At 34.9% G+C, this 14,028-nt stretch overlaps 1 protein-coding gene across 4 annotated transcripts in view; it reads left to right on the top strand.

The window, feature by feature from the left end:
- SMCHD1 (structural maintenance of chromosomes flexible hinge domain containing 1) overlaps window positions 1-14,028 on the top strand; it is a 169,622-nt gene that overhangs the window by 119,277 nt on the left and 36,317 nt on the right. For 2 of the 4 annotated variants that reach the window (XR_006209810.1, XM_007089496.3), the window contains exons 38-44: window positions 1,849-1,975; window positions 2,144-2,263; window positions 3,434-3,519; window positions 5,570-5,692; window positions 9,440-9,630; window positions 11,306-11,415; window positions 11,879-11,949. Coding sequence is in view for 3 of the 4 variants with exons in the window: in XM_007089496.3 (XP_007089558.1) it covers window positions 1,849-1,975; window positions 2,144-2,263; window positions 3,434-3,519; window positions 5,570-5,692; window positions 9,440-9,630; window positions 11,306-11,415; window positions 11,879-11,949 (828 nt within the window). In the remaining variant the exon portion in view is untranslated. Of the gene's footprint in view, window positions 1-1,848; window positions 1,976-2,143; window positions 2,286-3,433; window positions 3,520-5,569; window positions 5,693-9,439; window positions 9,631-11,305; window positions 11,416-11,775; window positions 11,859-11,878; window positions 11,950-14,028 lie in introns of those variants that run through there. The other 2 variants (XM_042961837.1, XM_042961838.1) reach the window with 2 other exon arrangements.

The following is a 14,028-nucleotide window of genomic DNA, read 5'->3' as shown; positions in this document are numbered from 1 at the left end:
CCTGAGGTCACAACCTGAGCTGAAGTTGAACGCATAACTGACTGACACCCAGGTGCTCCAGGAAGGGCCTCCGTAGTAATACATAAAAGAAAAGATTTTATATTTAACAACATAAAAAGTTAAAACTTTATGTACCATAATCTTATCTTGAACAGAATTAAAAGAATAGTGGCAACATATTGACAGTTATTGACCCTGAAGGGTGGGCATGTAGAGATTCATTATATGACTGTACAATAAAAATGTTTTTAATTAAATTGTGTAGAAATACTGCAGTGCACTCACACCAGTATTGGGCTAGGTATATTAAACATATTTCTAAATCTCCTTAAGAACTTCCTGTAAATCAATAAGAAGAAAGACAATCTAGTAGAAAAATAAATCACTGAAGAATATGAGCAGGCAGTTAATGGAAGAGAAAATATAAAGGGCCAATAAACAAGAAGCATAACCTTAACACCAGTCAGAGACATGCTAACCAATAATGACTGGTTCTTTTTAATCCATTTCATTGGGTGGAGGGGGGAAACTTGATAATTAAGTGTTGGCCAGCCTCAGGGAAACTAGGTATTTTTACACTCTAATGATGAGAGGATAAATTGATGGGCTTTTTGAAGGGAAATTTGATAGTACCTATTAAAATAGTGTTTTTAATGAGTTCTGTTTCTCATTATTCTAGAGAACATACATAGAAATACTGAAAGATATTTTCTTTGCTGTATTTATAAATACTAGTTTAAAATTTGTAAGCAAATTAATTGTTCACCTGATGAGAGGATATAGTGTAGTATACCTATACCATTCCATAAATTTTACAAAGTGCTATCTAGACATTCACTTGCATTGGCAACAAGTCAGACTCCTTGCTAAAAGCCAACTGCTGAACTATGAAGTTCAGTTTATATATTTTTAAAATGTGACTTGTATTTTATTTTTGTGTGACTATTCATGTAAATACATTGAAAACAATTTTCAGAAATTATGTGTGATTGCGCCTTGGTTTAATGGTGGGCTTGTATTCTGTATTCCTTGGAAAGAAAATTGTTATCTGTAGTTTATTTGTAATTTTATTTCATGGATTTTTCTACACTATTTTTACCAATGTAAACTTTTAAAAATTCTACTTCTCTATCAGTGAATTGTACTAGTAGTGTAAAACTAGTGAAACAGCTAGTATCCTTGTTTCCTATAAGAATGTAATAAATAATTTAGGAGGTAACTATAATTTGCAGTATTGTTATGTGCTATGGTCTTAAGCTAAAATATATCAGAAGTGTTTTTGTGTGTGCATTAATGAAAATATAATTAAAAAGAAAACAAATCTTTCAAGCTTTTTAGGATCTTTTGTTTGGTCACCTGGGACTAGTGGGTCTATTTCCATGGTAACAGCTGTAACTTAAACTCAGCATTGGGCTTTGGGCATGTCTTTGTGATTGTTTTTATAACTTTCATGCCATCAGCTGTTTCACACTGCTTCAACTTCTTAAAGGTTGGCATCAAGAAGACTTTGCAAGTCAAGACAGTAAGTGGCCGTTGATACTTGCGTTCTGAAAGAAAAGATACTTTTTCTTATAATTATCTATTATATATAATTTTTGTATAATGTATTTATTGATAAGATCATTTGACTTTCAAACCAGTACCAAAAGGTAAAAAGTTTTATGTCTTGGGTGGTGCTGATGTTTTAGTGAATGTTTAATGGATCTTAAGGATCAGTCAATGCCTTTTGCCTTGAACGTTTACCACTTGGAAATAGAAGACAATGAGATACATAACATTTATACGTTGACATATACATTCTTAAATCTTGTTTTTCCTTACTGGTTTTTTTTTTTTTTCTTTTTACAGAATCTAGTGCTGGCAGAAAGTAGTCCTGGAAGAGATAGTACTGAATATTTTATTATATTTGAGCCTCAGCTACCTGCTCTATCAAGAACATTAGAACCATATATCCTACCCTTTATGTTTTACAATGGTAAGATTTTAGGAAAATAGAGGATTTTTCTTATTCTTGTGGTTCTTCAGATAACCTTGTTTTGCTTTCCATTAACCTGGTGCTTTTTAGTTCTCTAATTATGACATATTTTGGAAAAGTCACAATTTTAGGATTGTTTGAAGTAAATCATCTGAATGTTTTTCTTAGATGTTAAGAAGCAGCAACAAATGGCAGCACTTACAAAAGAAAAGGACCAGGTATCTAAGAATATTATAATGTACAGAAGTTTATTTGAAGCCAGCAAACAGCTTCTTGATGAAATGAAGTGTAAGTCATTTTGTATTCAAAGGTAATAAAAAAAAAAAATTGGTTTTGGGGAATGTAAGGCAGAAAGTTGAGACCATGAGAAACAAAAATTGTTTGCTTTCCTGAACTACAAGTAAACTGCAGAACACTGCAACAATGGTGTAAGTAAGGCAATAATACCTTATTAGTTATTTGGTCTTAGGATGATGTATTCCATCATTTTAAATAAATTTATATTCTGCTTACCTATAAAAATTTGAATTTTTTTTTTTTTTATTAGATATCTGTATAAGTTTAAGGCATTTGACGTGATAATGATGTTTATATCCAGCTTCAGGTTCTGGCAAAAGATATTGAAAGACAGTATTACTGCGGAAGTGATAGGTGTTTTAATTTTTAATTTGAGTCATGTATTGAGTCTTGTATTTTACTTAAAATATCTGAAGTATGTCACACCATGGAGGTGTACAGGGCAGCGCACACTTGTATAGAAATACATAAGTTACTTGTAAGTCAGTGCACACAACATTTGCTGCAATTTTTAATAAGTTTTGAATATTGTTAAGATAAGGCATTTGCTGAATCATTTATGTTTTTCTATTTGAGTTTTTCACTATGGTTTTTGGCTTTGTGTTAATTACATAATTAAAATGTTGAACCATTAACCAACAAATTTGTTCTGCCTGCCTCAGAGTACACACTTTTGTATATCTAAGATGAACGATATTTAGAGCTAAATAGGATGATGATAATACGTCAGTAATAGCAGTAAAAATTATTTTTATAAAGTCTTATTTGGTTCTTGTCACAACCTTTAGGCAATTGTGTATGTTATGCATAGTCATGTGGATTAGAATTAAATGATTTATCTAAGATTACTTGGAGTTTGCAGTATTAGTATATAATATCTTCCTTAACCGTATTGAATTTGTTTTTTATTTTGTGTATTTTTTATTTTTGTGTAGTATATAATATCTTCCATAACCCTATTGAATTTGTTTTTTATTTTTGTGTATTAGGTCCAAATCTTAATTTTAGACTTTGTTTCATTTTGAATTTCTAAAATAGTTACTATATATGTTATTTTAGCATCAATCAAAAAGGAAAAAAAAACAAGAGATTGAAAATATTTTTCAAAAACTGTCTTTTGGGGGTTATTACAAATTGATACAGGTTTGTTTTTAATTTTAGGCCGAGTTGAAGAAGCAAAATTAAAAGAGGCTCAGTTGCAAACTGAACTAAAAACACATAATATTGACATTCCTACAACACAGCAGGTACAGTTTCCAAGTATATGTAAAAAAATTTTTTTAATTAAATTCTAGTCTATAATTTTTTTTTTTTTTGCCATCCATTTTTATTTAGAATGTTATAGGCACTCTTGTTGCAGGGGTACCAAGACATGTGGATTGCAGTCTAATCACTTACTAACCATTAAAAGGACTAACAAAATGATAGAGTGCTTTTTTCAAAGAAATTGCAACTTGTATTTCTAATGTAATGACCCCAATAAGTGAAATTAATAATCCACCAATTTGAGAACTGCATTGAAGGGGCTGCATAAGTTATAACCAGTATATGTGGTGGCAAAGAAAATGCGAGAACATGACAATAGGGTTTTTTTTTAAACTTCTGTTTCTTTGTGTGTAACAAAAGAGAAATCCTATCGTAGGTTATATATTTCTTAACTAAGATAAAGTCAGTGAGGTGGAAGCTTTACATTTCTGTAGCCACATTCTTTTTTTTTTTTCTCAATATATGAAATTTATTGTCATATTGGTTTCCATACAACACCCAGTGCTCATCCCAAAAGGTGTCCTCCTCAATACCTCATTACCCACCCTTCCCTCCCTCCCACCCCCCATCAACTCAGTTGAGGGTTGGCAGTTTTTAAGAATCTCTTATGCTTTGGCTCTCTTCCACTCTAACCTCTTTTTTTTTTCCTTCCCCTACCCCATGGGTTTCTGTTAAGTTTCTCAGGATCCACATAAGAGTGAAACCATATGGTATCTGTCTTTCTCTGTATGACTTATTTCACTTAGCATCACACTCTCCAGTTCCATCCATGTTGCTACAAAGCGCCATATTTCATTCTTTCTCATTGCCACGTAGTACTCCATTGTGTATATAAACCACAATTTCTTTATCCATTCATCAGTTGATGGACATTTAGGCTCTTTCCATAATTTGGCTATTGTTGAGAGTGCTGCTATAAACATTGGGGTACAAGTGCCCCTATGCATCAGTACTCCTGTATCCCTTGGGTAAATTCCTAGTAGTGCTATTGCTGGGTCATAGGGTAGGTCTATTTTTAATTTTTTGAGGAACCTGCACACTGTTTCCAGAGTGGCTGCACCAATTTGCATTCCCACCAACGGTGCAAGAGGGTTCCCGTTTCTCCACATCCTCTCCAGCATCTATAGTCTCCTGATTTGTTCATTTTGGCCACTCTGACTGGCGTGAGGTGATATCTGAGTGTGGTTTTGATTTGTATTTCCCTGATAAGGAGCGACGTTGAGCATCTTTTCATGTGCCTGTTGGCCATCCGGATGTCTTCTTTAGAGAAGTGTCTATTCATGTTTTCTACCCATTTCTTCACTGGATTATTTGTTTTTCGGGTGTGGAGTTTGGTGAGCTCTTTATAGATTTTGGATACTAGCCCTTTGTCCGATATGTCATTTGCAAATATCTTTTCCCATTCCGTTGGTTGCTTTTTAGTTTTGTTGCTTGTTTGCTTTGCAGAAGCTTTTTATCTTCATAAGGTCCCAGTAGTTCATTTTTGCTTTTAATTCCCTTGCCTTTGGGGATGTGTCAAGTAAGAAATTGCTATGGCTGAGGTCAGAGAGGTCTTTTCCTTCTTTCTCCTCTAGGGTTTTGATGGTTTCCTGTCTCACATTCAGGTCCTTTATCCATTTTGAGTTTATTTTTGTGAATGGTGTGAGAAAGTGGTCTAGTTTCAACTTTCTGCATGTTGCTGTCCAGTTCTCCGAGCACCATTTGTTAAAGAGACTTTTTTCCATTGGATATTCTTTCCTGCTTTGTCAAAGATTAGTTGGCCATACATTTGTGGGTCTATTTCTGGGGTTTCTATTCTATTCCATTGGTCTATGTGTCTGTTTTTGTGCCAATACCATGCTGTCTTGATGATTACAGCTTTGTAGTAGAGCCTAAAGTCTGGGATTGAGCCACATTCTTTTAAAGTAATGCCTGTGTAATGACTTTATGTTCTTGAGTTGTCCAGATTGTTGATATTTTTCTGCTGTCATTCTGGGATGTCTGGTACAGGAGTAATTGGTCTTATAGTTAATTTTTCTTTACAAATTACAGATGCCGCACATTGAAGCACTTTTGAAAAGAAAACTATCAGAACAGGAAGAACTGAGGAAAAAACCTAGAAGATCATGTACTCTTCCAAACTATACTAAAGCCACTGGAGATGTTTTGGGAAAGGTTTGTGTTTAAGCCTTTTAAGAGGCAGTAAATTTTATTATGTTATGTTTAAAATGTGTTTTAAAGTAACATCATAATAAAAAGTGTCAGGTTTTTTTGTACTTTTTAATGTTTTCCCATAAATTACTTGTTCTCATTACCATAATAGAGATTTGGTGGAATTCAAAACTGGCATATTTCCTAATTGTGGAATTCCATAATTCTTACTTTTGAGGGCTGTGGCAGAAATTAGTATGTCTCAGTCCGAGGCTTGTTACCTGCTTAGAGACGCTTTCATGTCAGATGACTTTATAGGTAGCCAAGACCTTTTCATGTGACTCAAACCTCAGTGAGACAACAAAAGAAAAAGGTAAGAATTTCTCTGAGTCTAATAATGTTAGTGAATTCTGGGGTGCTCCTAGAATTTAAAAAACAATAGCAGAAAACTTCATACATAATTGCTGCCAAAAGAGTTCCATCCTTCTTTAATTCTTTGCCTCTTTGGTTTTTCCTTTTGTCAAATGAATTGTATTTTCATTTTTATCTTTTGATTATTCAATCCTGAACATTCTGTTTTATAGAAAGTTTTTCTTGTAGATGTCCCCAACACCTTTAGTTTTTAATGATGTTATGGTTTGTGGTGTTATTACGTATTTGTGTTTTACTTGTTGAACTTTTCCATTTCATATGCATGTCTCCTTTCTGCTTTTACCTCTGTTTTAAAAGTGAGGAAACTGAGGGGCACCTGAGTGGGCTCAGTTGGTTAGGCTGAGTTAGTCCCACTTCGGCTCGGGTCATGACTTTGCAGTTCGTGGGTTTGAGCTCCACATCAGGCTCTGTGCTAATAGCTCAGAGCCTGGAGCCTACTTCAGATTCTGTGTCTCCCTCTCTTCTCTGCTCCTCCCCCATTCATGCTCTGTCTTTTTCTGTCTCTCAAAAATAAATAAACGTTAAAAAATAAATAAATAAATAAATAAATAAATAAAATTGAGGAAACTGAAACTGAGGTAGAGAGATTAAAAAAAAAGTTGCTCAAGGTTACATTACATGTGGGTAAGCGGCAGAGCATGGACTCAATTCCAGGCAGAGTCTGTCTCCAAAGTCTGGATGTTAATCAGTGTTCTTTATGCCTATGTGCATCATACTACTTTTACAACCACTATATGAGTTTTTTATAGTATTTCTAGGTTTTGCATGAGGATATTGAAGTTCAGGAATTTAATTGTCAATATATAGTTAGTAAGAGGCAGAACTTAGACATAAACCAAGGTTTTTCTGACTCCAAAGTCCATTGTAGTTTCTTTATAAACAGTTTCCTAGCACCACAAGCCAACTACACAGTGAAAAGAAAGGGTGATGGTTACTCTCAAAGTGTGTAGCTGTGTGTACTACCTAAACCAATAATGGTAGCACTGCCATTAATGTGTTGCATTATAACTTAAATCCAAAATATGAAAACTGAAAAACTAAGTTATAAATTCATAAATTAGAAAACAAGATTCTGATTTATATTTTTTAAAGTTGTTATTCCTCAGAACCCATTTAAAGAATTTATAGAAAGAGGTAGTCTTTGTAGAAGAAGCAGTCGTACAATTTAAGCTTAGTCTAAATGTTAGGCTAACAGTCCACACATTCAGTGGTTATTTGATACAAAATTCTTGCTCAGTAGGTAAGATTTTTACCAAAGCATAAAATAAATTTCAACAGAATAAATATATTTTAGTCTTCCGTTCAAATATTTCTCATCACAGATCTTGAAAATCTGGGAGAACCTTTGAAATCTCATTTTACATAATTTCTTCTTTGGCTTCTCAGAATACAAGTCCTCTCCCAACCATCAAGAGAAAAATTTCTACTCCCTCCATATCATGCTTAATCTTCCTTGATTCCTCTAGGAAAAAAAAAAATTCTTGTATTTATTCTGGTATAATTCTAAACTAGAATTAATAATTATGGAATATAGTAAGGGACAAGAGGAGATTTTTCACCTAGACTTTATAATGTGTTTATTTTTGTAATTGTGAATACCTTAGTTAACTTGGATGTTTTAGTCTTCCTCTCCTGAATTCCAAATACCTTGAAATCCCGTCTGTATTTCTTTCTCTTTTTTTTTTAACGTTTATTTATTTTTGAGACAAAGAGAGAGCATGAACGGGGGAGGGTCAGAGAGAGGGAGACACAGAATCTGAAACAGGCTCCAGGCTCTGAGCTGACAGCACAGAGCCCGACGTGGGGCTCGAACTCAACGGACTGTGAGATCATGACCTGAGCCGAAGTCGGCCACCTAACCGACTGAGCCACCCAGGCGCCCCTGTATTTCTTTCCTTTAAGTGCCATTCATCTCCCATTCCTGAGAAAGAAGTCATGACATCCATGAAAAATGGCTAGGGTGGGCTTAAAAGAGCTGAAAAATAGTTAAAGCTTGAATGAACAGAACACTGTATATGGTACACAAGTAAAATGGTTCGTGTTTTCTACAGGATTGTGTTTTTGGAAAAGAAAATCCTATATATACTTCACATCACCTGAAAGTTTAAGAAGAAAGTGTAATGTTAAGGAGCCTAGTGAGAACTTCCAATTATATCTTTATTAAGAAATAACCCATTTATAAGATCAGGGTACTTGTAGAACAACCACAGAATGGGCACCTGTCCTCACACATGTGGTCACAAGTAGAATGAGGTCACTTACTTTGATTTGCCTCTTCTAATCCTTCCTTTGTTTGTTAGAACATTTTTTTAAATCTTCATTTACATATACTAGTTTCTTTGCATATCTCTCTTCTTACCTTTATTCCACTAACTTAGAGGATTAGAAAACAAGAGTAGACATTGTGATGTTTCTAACAGTGACAGGACATTTTCATTGCTAGGGCATGTTTTTGCAACCTGGTCAGGTAAGAGTAAAGGATAGATGCTACCATAACGATGCAGTGAATGAGGTTTTGAAGCTGGCCTCAAAATTTCAATCTTGTTGGACTTTGAGCGAGAATGTTTGTAACTAGGGGCGCCTGAGTGGCTCAGTCAGTTGAGCATCCAGCTTGGCTCAGGTAATGATCTCACAGTTTATGGGTTCGAGCCCCGCATCAGTCTTTGTGCTGACAGCTTAGAGCCTGGAGCCTGCTTCAAATTCTGTGTCTCCCTCTCTCTCTCTCTGTTCCTCCCCCGTTCATGCTCTGTCTCTCTCTCCTTCAAAAATAAATAACATTTTTAAAAAAAGTTAAAAAAGAAGAATGTACAAATACTGAAGTATTTGTAAATAGGAAAGTAACTTTATTCTAAGTTCCAGTGTGTTCTTATAAGCAGAAGAAACTATTCTTATTTGTGACATTTAGATTTGTTTTCTGAAAGAAATACTGTATATTGGAGTGAGGTGTCTACTTAGAGGGTATGTGATGTATAACTATGTTTAGTTGAATCTTAATCCTTCATATGTATTTATTTTTTTATGGTTATTTTATCAATTAAGATCTATCCCAGTAGTGAAGGTATCATATATATCATTAATTAGCTAATAACATTCTAAGTATTTTTTCCTTGCTCATTTGCAAAGTTTACAGGAGTTTACTCTGTGAAACAGTTTTTCCAAAATTTAATAGCAGAATAGACCGTTAACTATTTAAGCCAGTAAGCTTTTATAGTTTGAGAATTTTCATGTGAGTATTTCAGAAAAGTTTTTGCTGTTTAGATGTGGGTTTTTAAAATACTTAATATCAAATTTTTATATATTTAAAAGTTTTTTACCTGATTTTTAAAAAATGGGTTGTAGATTGCACACCTGGCACAAATTGAAGATGACAGAGCCGCAATGGTTATTTCTTGGCATCTGGCGAGTGACATGGACTGTGTTGTCACCCTGACCACTGATGCTGCACGTCGTATCTATGATGAAACCCAAGGTCGTCAGCAGGTGTTGCCCCTTGATTCTATTTATAAGAAGACTCTTCCAGATTGGAAAAGGTTAGAAAAAAGTGGGAGTAATGATTTTTTTCTGAAATCACTTTTCTGTTACCGAAGTGCTTAATTTTGAAATGGTTTCTGTAAAAGATGCCTAAAACAAACTGAGCAGTGACTCACATTAACTAGGGTATCTTTACCTTCTTTACAAATGAATATACTTCATTAAGATGAGTATTGCAGTGAATTTAATCAAATATGCTGGGCATGTATAATTTGCCAACTAAATGTTATTTGTGTATAAGTCACACATGCGCACACAAATCCAAAGCAAGTTTTTGGCTTTTGTAACAGGAAGGATGTCAATATCATTGATGAAATACAAAACTCTTTTATTTGGAGTAGGAGTGTAGATTCATGTCTTTTGTCCTGTTTATGTCCTGTGAAGAAAAGCAGTCATCATTTAGGTAGAGAAGGTCTGCATTGGAACTGCCAATAGCAAAGTTGAAATGTAAAAGACTGGTTAGAATGTTGTATTATTATTTTAATATAAATCTAGTTTTAATTACTTCCTCAATTTACTTTTCAAAGTATGTTTTTAAGGAATAACTATGCAAACCAATTAGGCATTTTTTATCTAAATTTAAAAATGCTTTATGTGTACTCTGATTTTGAGCTTAAAAGACTAGAAGGAAATGGTAACAAAACAAAGTAAAATGTATAATGGAGTATTAATGAATAATTTTCTCAGACTTATAAACAAAGTTGTACAATTGGGTAGGAATAGGGACTTGATGGAGAATGGGACCTCTATTAATATTATATATGAATGTTATTAAACTAACATATTAATTTCATTTTGTGATCTAAAAATGATTTGAGGAAACAACCAGAATTTGAACTCAAATCTGTCTGCTTTTAAAATCTCCCACTTCGCTACTAGTCAGTACTCATTTTAAACAACACAGGAAATCCAGTAATTCCTGTGTTCATTGAGGGTAATACTTTTTGTATGAATAATTTTTCCCTTTAGGAGGGCTTCTTTTGTCTGCAGAATCTGTGAAGACCAAGTTAATATTTGACTTAGGGGAAAGTATGAATTTGGTATTTGGGGCTAATGTTTGCATTAGAAGCTAGTTATTCTCTCCATTCCTGGTATTGTGCCTCTTACTCAGATTGAGTTAATAACTATCTCCTAGAGCCACCCCTACCCTGCAGTGCTCCTACTTTCAACATTTGCAAAAACCAGCACCATGTGTAAGGGAAAGGTCGTGACAGTCTAGTTAGCCTCCATCTCTTGAATCTCATTGTTCTCTCTGGGCTGCCGTTGCTGATTCTGTACCCTGTATGGAAAGGACAGGGAGCCAGAGTACTCGATCTCCCTCCCTCACATGGGTCTCTGTCTTGGGCCTTGCCTCTTTCCCCATCCGTGCTAGGGCCACTCTCCACATGAAATAGTCATCTCATTTAGGGGCAACTTTTGAGGCTGCTTTTCTTTTTTCCTTGTTAAACCCAACAGCAGTTTATATTGATTTTAGTAGCACCGATAAAACTAAACAGATATTCTTATATAGTATATATTATTCTCATAGTTAATCATTTAGGAGTGTCACTTGTGGATAAGGAATTGATTTAAATGACCACAATAATGATAAGCAACGTATACATATGCTTTTCATATTATGTTTTTTAATTAAAAATATATATTTGCTTTAGTATTTAATTTCTTTTCATTCAGACCTCTACCTCATTACCGAAATGGAAAATTGTATTTTAAACCCATTGGAGATCCAGTCTTTGCCCGAGATTTGTTAACATTTCCAGACAACGTAGAACATTGTGAAACAGGTAAAGAAAATTGTGACTTTTTTTTTTAACTTTATTTATTTTTGAGAGAGAGTGGGGGGCGAGGGGAGTGGTAGGCGCAGAGAGGAAGATAGAGAATCCAAGGTAGTAGGCTCCACACCATCAGCAAAGAGCCCAGCGTGGGGCTCTAACTCACAAACTGTGAGATCATGACCTGAGCTGAGGTTGGACACTCAACTGACTGAGCCACCCAGGTGCTCCTATAGTGACTTTATAATACAGATGTTAAGACTTATGATCCAGATATACAAATTACTGGTTATGGAAATTTACGGTATTTATTTTTTTTATAAGTTCTAGTTTGATTAATATTTAATTCTCTTTTTTTTTTTTTCTTGTTAGAGGGGTAAAATTTTGATGTCAGCATTCTAAGAAAATTTTGTATGCCAACATTTTAATATGACCAAAGATATGATAATTTAAAAAATTTATTGAACTTTTTTAGTATTTGGTATGCTGTTAGGAGACACCATTATTTTGGATAATTTGGATGCTGCCAATCATTACAGAAAAGAGGTATGTATTTGAATTTTTTTTTTTAAATTTCTAGCTCTACTTGTAATGTGTGTTTTTAAAGTTTTACGTTTTAAGGCCCTATATAGGAATAATTTTGTGATAATGTTCAGATGACTAACCTTTTCAAAACCAATTTAAATCCTGCAAATTGACAAGCAGCATAAAACTGGACACAGTATGTGAATGAATGGGCCAGGATACAAATTAAAATGAGACATGTTTGGGGGATTTGAAATTATCTCAAAACTAGTATCTGCTATTGATGATGGTATTGGAAAAAGAATATTCTCAGATAATGTTTGTGGAAATGTAATTTGATGGAGCTTTTACTTATTGTTAGGGCTGCTTTGACAAAGTACCACAGACTAAGAAGCTTAAACAATAGAAATTCATTGACTTACACTTCCAGAGTCTTGAAATCCAAATTCAAGGTGTGGGCAGTATCGATTCTTTGTGAGGGCTGTGAGGAAAGGATCTATTCCAGGCCTCCTTCGTTGGTTTGTGGATAGTCCTCCCTGTGTCTCTTCACATCCATGCGTATCTATATCCCCTTCTTCTAAAGACACCACTTGTTGGATTATGGGCCCAACCTTATAACCTCATTTTAATTTGATGACTTCTATAAAGACGCCGTCTTCAAGTTAAGATCACATTTGAGGACCTGAGGGGTTAAGACATTAACATAGGAACTTTGAGGGACACAATTCAATCCATAACACCTTTGAAGGGCAGTTTGGCGATATAAATGTTTCAGTTATCTATTGCTACCTAGCAAACACTGCAAAGGTTAGTAGCTTTAAACAATACCAACATATTAGTTTTCAGGTCTCTGTGGGTGTCTCCAAATAGTGTTAGCTAGTTGGAGTGTTGTCTAGTTACACTTGGGATGGTGGGAACTCCAGAGTGCCTCACTCACACAGCTGGCAGTTGGTGCTGGTTACTTTCTGGGAATTCAGCCGAGTCTGGTCAGAGGCTCAGCTGGCACTATCTTCTGTTGTCACTGTTCTCAAACTGCCACCCCAGGGTGTTGTGGTATAATGCCTTTAAGAACTTTTAGGGGTGTCTGGGTGGCTCAGTCAGTTAGCCATCCAACTCTCAATCTCAGCTCAGGTCTTGATCTCAGGGTTGTGAGTTCAAGCCCCACATTGGGCTCCATGCTGGACGTGGACCTATTTAAAAAAAAATTTTTTTTTTAAGAAACCCTTTTGTCTACCTAAGAATCTAGGAAGCAGGGCCTTATATCTGAGGTCTTAACAAAGGGACATCTTTAATTTCATTTTGACCCTTAGGGTACATTTTACTGGCGAGGCACTGGGTTTGATCTTTGTTCTGAGGTTCTTCATTTCTTTTTGAAGAACATTTTGGTTACTGAGCAGGCTGGAGATGAAAAATCACCTAGCATGTCCAGGGTTAGAAATATTTCCTTGAAATTATTTTTATTTTCTTATTTCCCTTATTATTATTAATTTCCTTGAAATTAGTTCCTACTTTATCTCCTACTCACACTGACTAGTTGATACTGGCTGCTGGCTGGGCACTCAGCTGGGGCTGTAGGCTGACACACGTGGGTCTTTTCATGTGAGTCTCTTCTTGTGACTGCTTGGGTTTTTTCAAATGGCATCTGGGTTCCAAGAAGGGGTGTTCCAAGCAGTTAAGACAGAAGCTGTAGCTCTCTTAAGTCCCATCCTCAGAACGTACATTTCATAGCTCAGAATCTGGCCAGCCCAGATCCAAGGGGGAGGTAGGAATAGACTCTCCCTTCTCCATGGGAGAAGGGGCAAAGAATTTGCAGCCATCTTTATACCATCACAAAGTGTTAAAATAATTTATCTTACAGACACACTCCCACAAGTATATGAAGATGTGTACAAGAATATCTATTAGGGTATTAAAAGAATTTAAAACGGGAAACTTTGGAAACAGTCTTAAATGTCCATCATTTAAAATTGGGCAATTCCATTATAGTAATGTATACAGTAGAGTATATGTTGCTGTTAAAAAGAATATAATAAATTTCCTTCTCCTAACAAGGAAGATGTATAAAATACATTTTGTTGAAAAGTTGCAAAATTATGTGTA

This window comes from Panthera tigris, chromosome D3, assembly GCF_018350195.1.
Source record: "Panthera tigris isolate Pti1 chromosome D3, P.tigris_Pti1_mat1.1, whole genome shotgun sequence".
Classification (NCBI taxonomy): domain Eukaryota; kingdom Metazoa; phylum Chordata; class Mammalia; order Carnivora; family Felidae; genus Panthera; species Panthera tigris.
The sequence above is the reverse complement of the archived record's forward strand: the minus strand, read 5'-3'. Positions and strand labels throughout refer to the sequence as shown.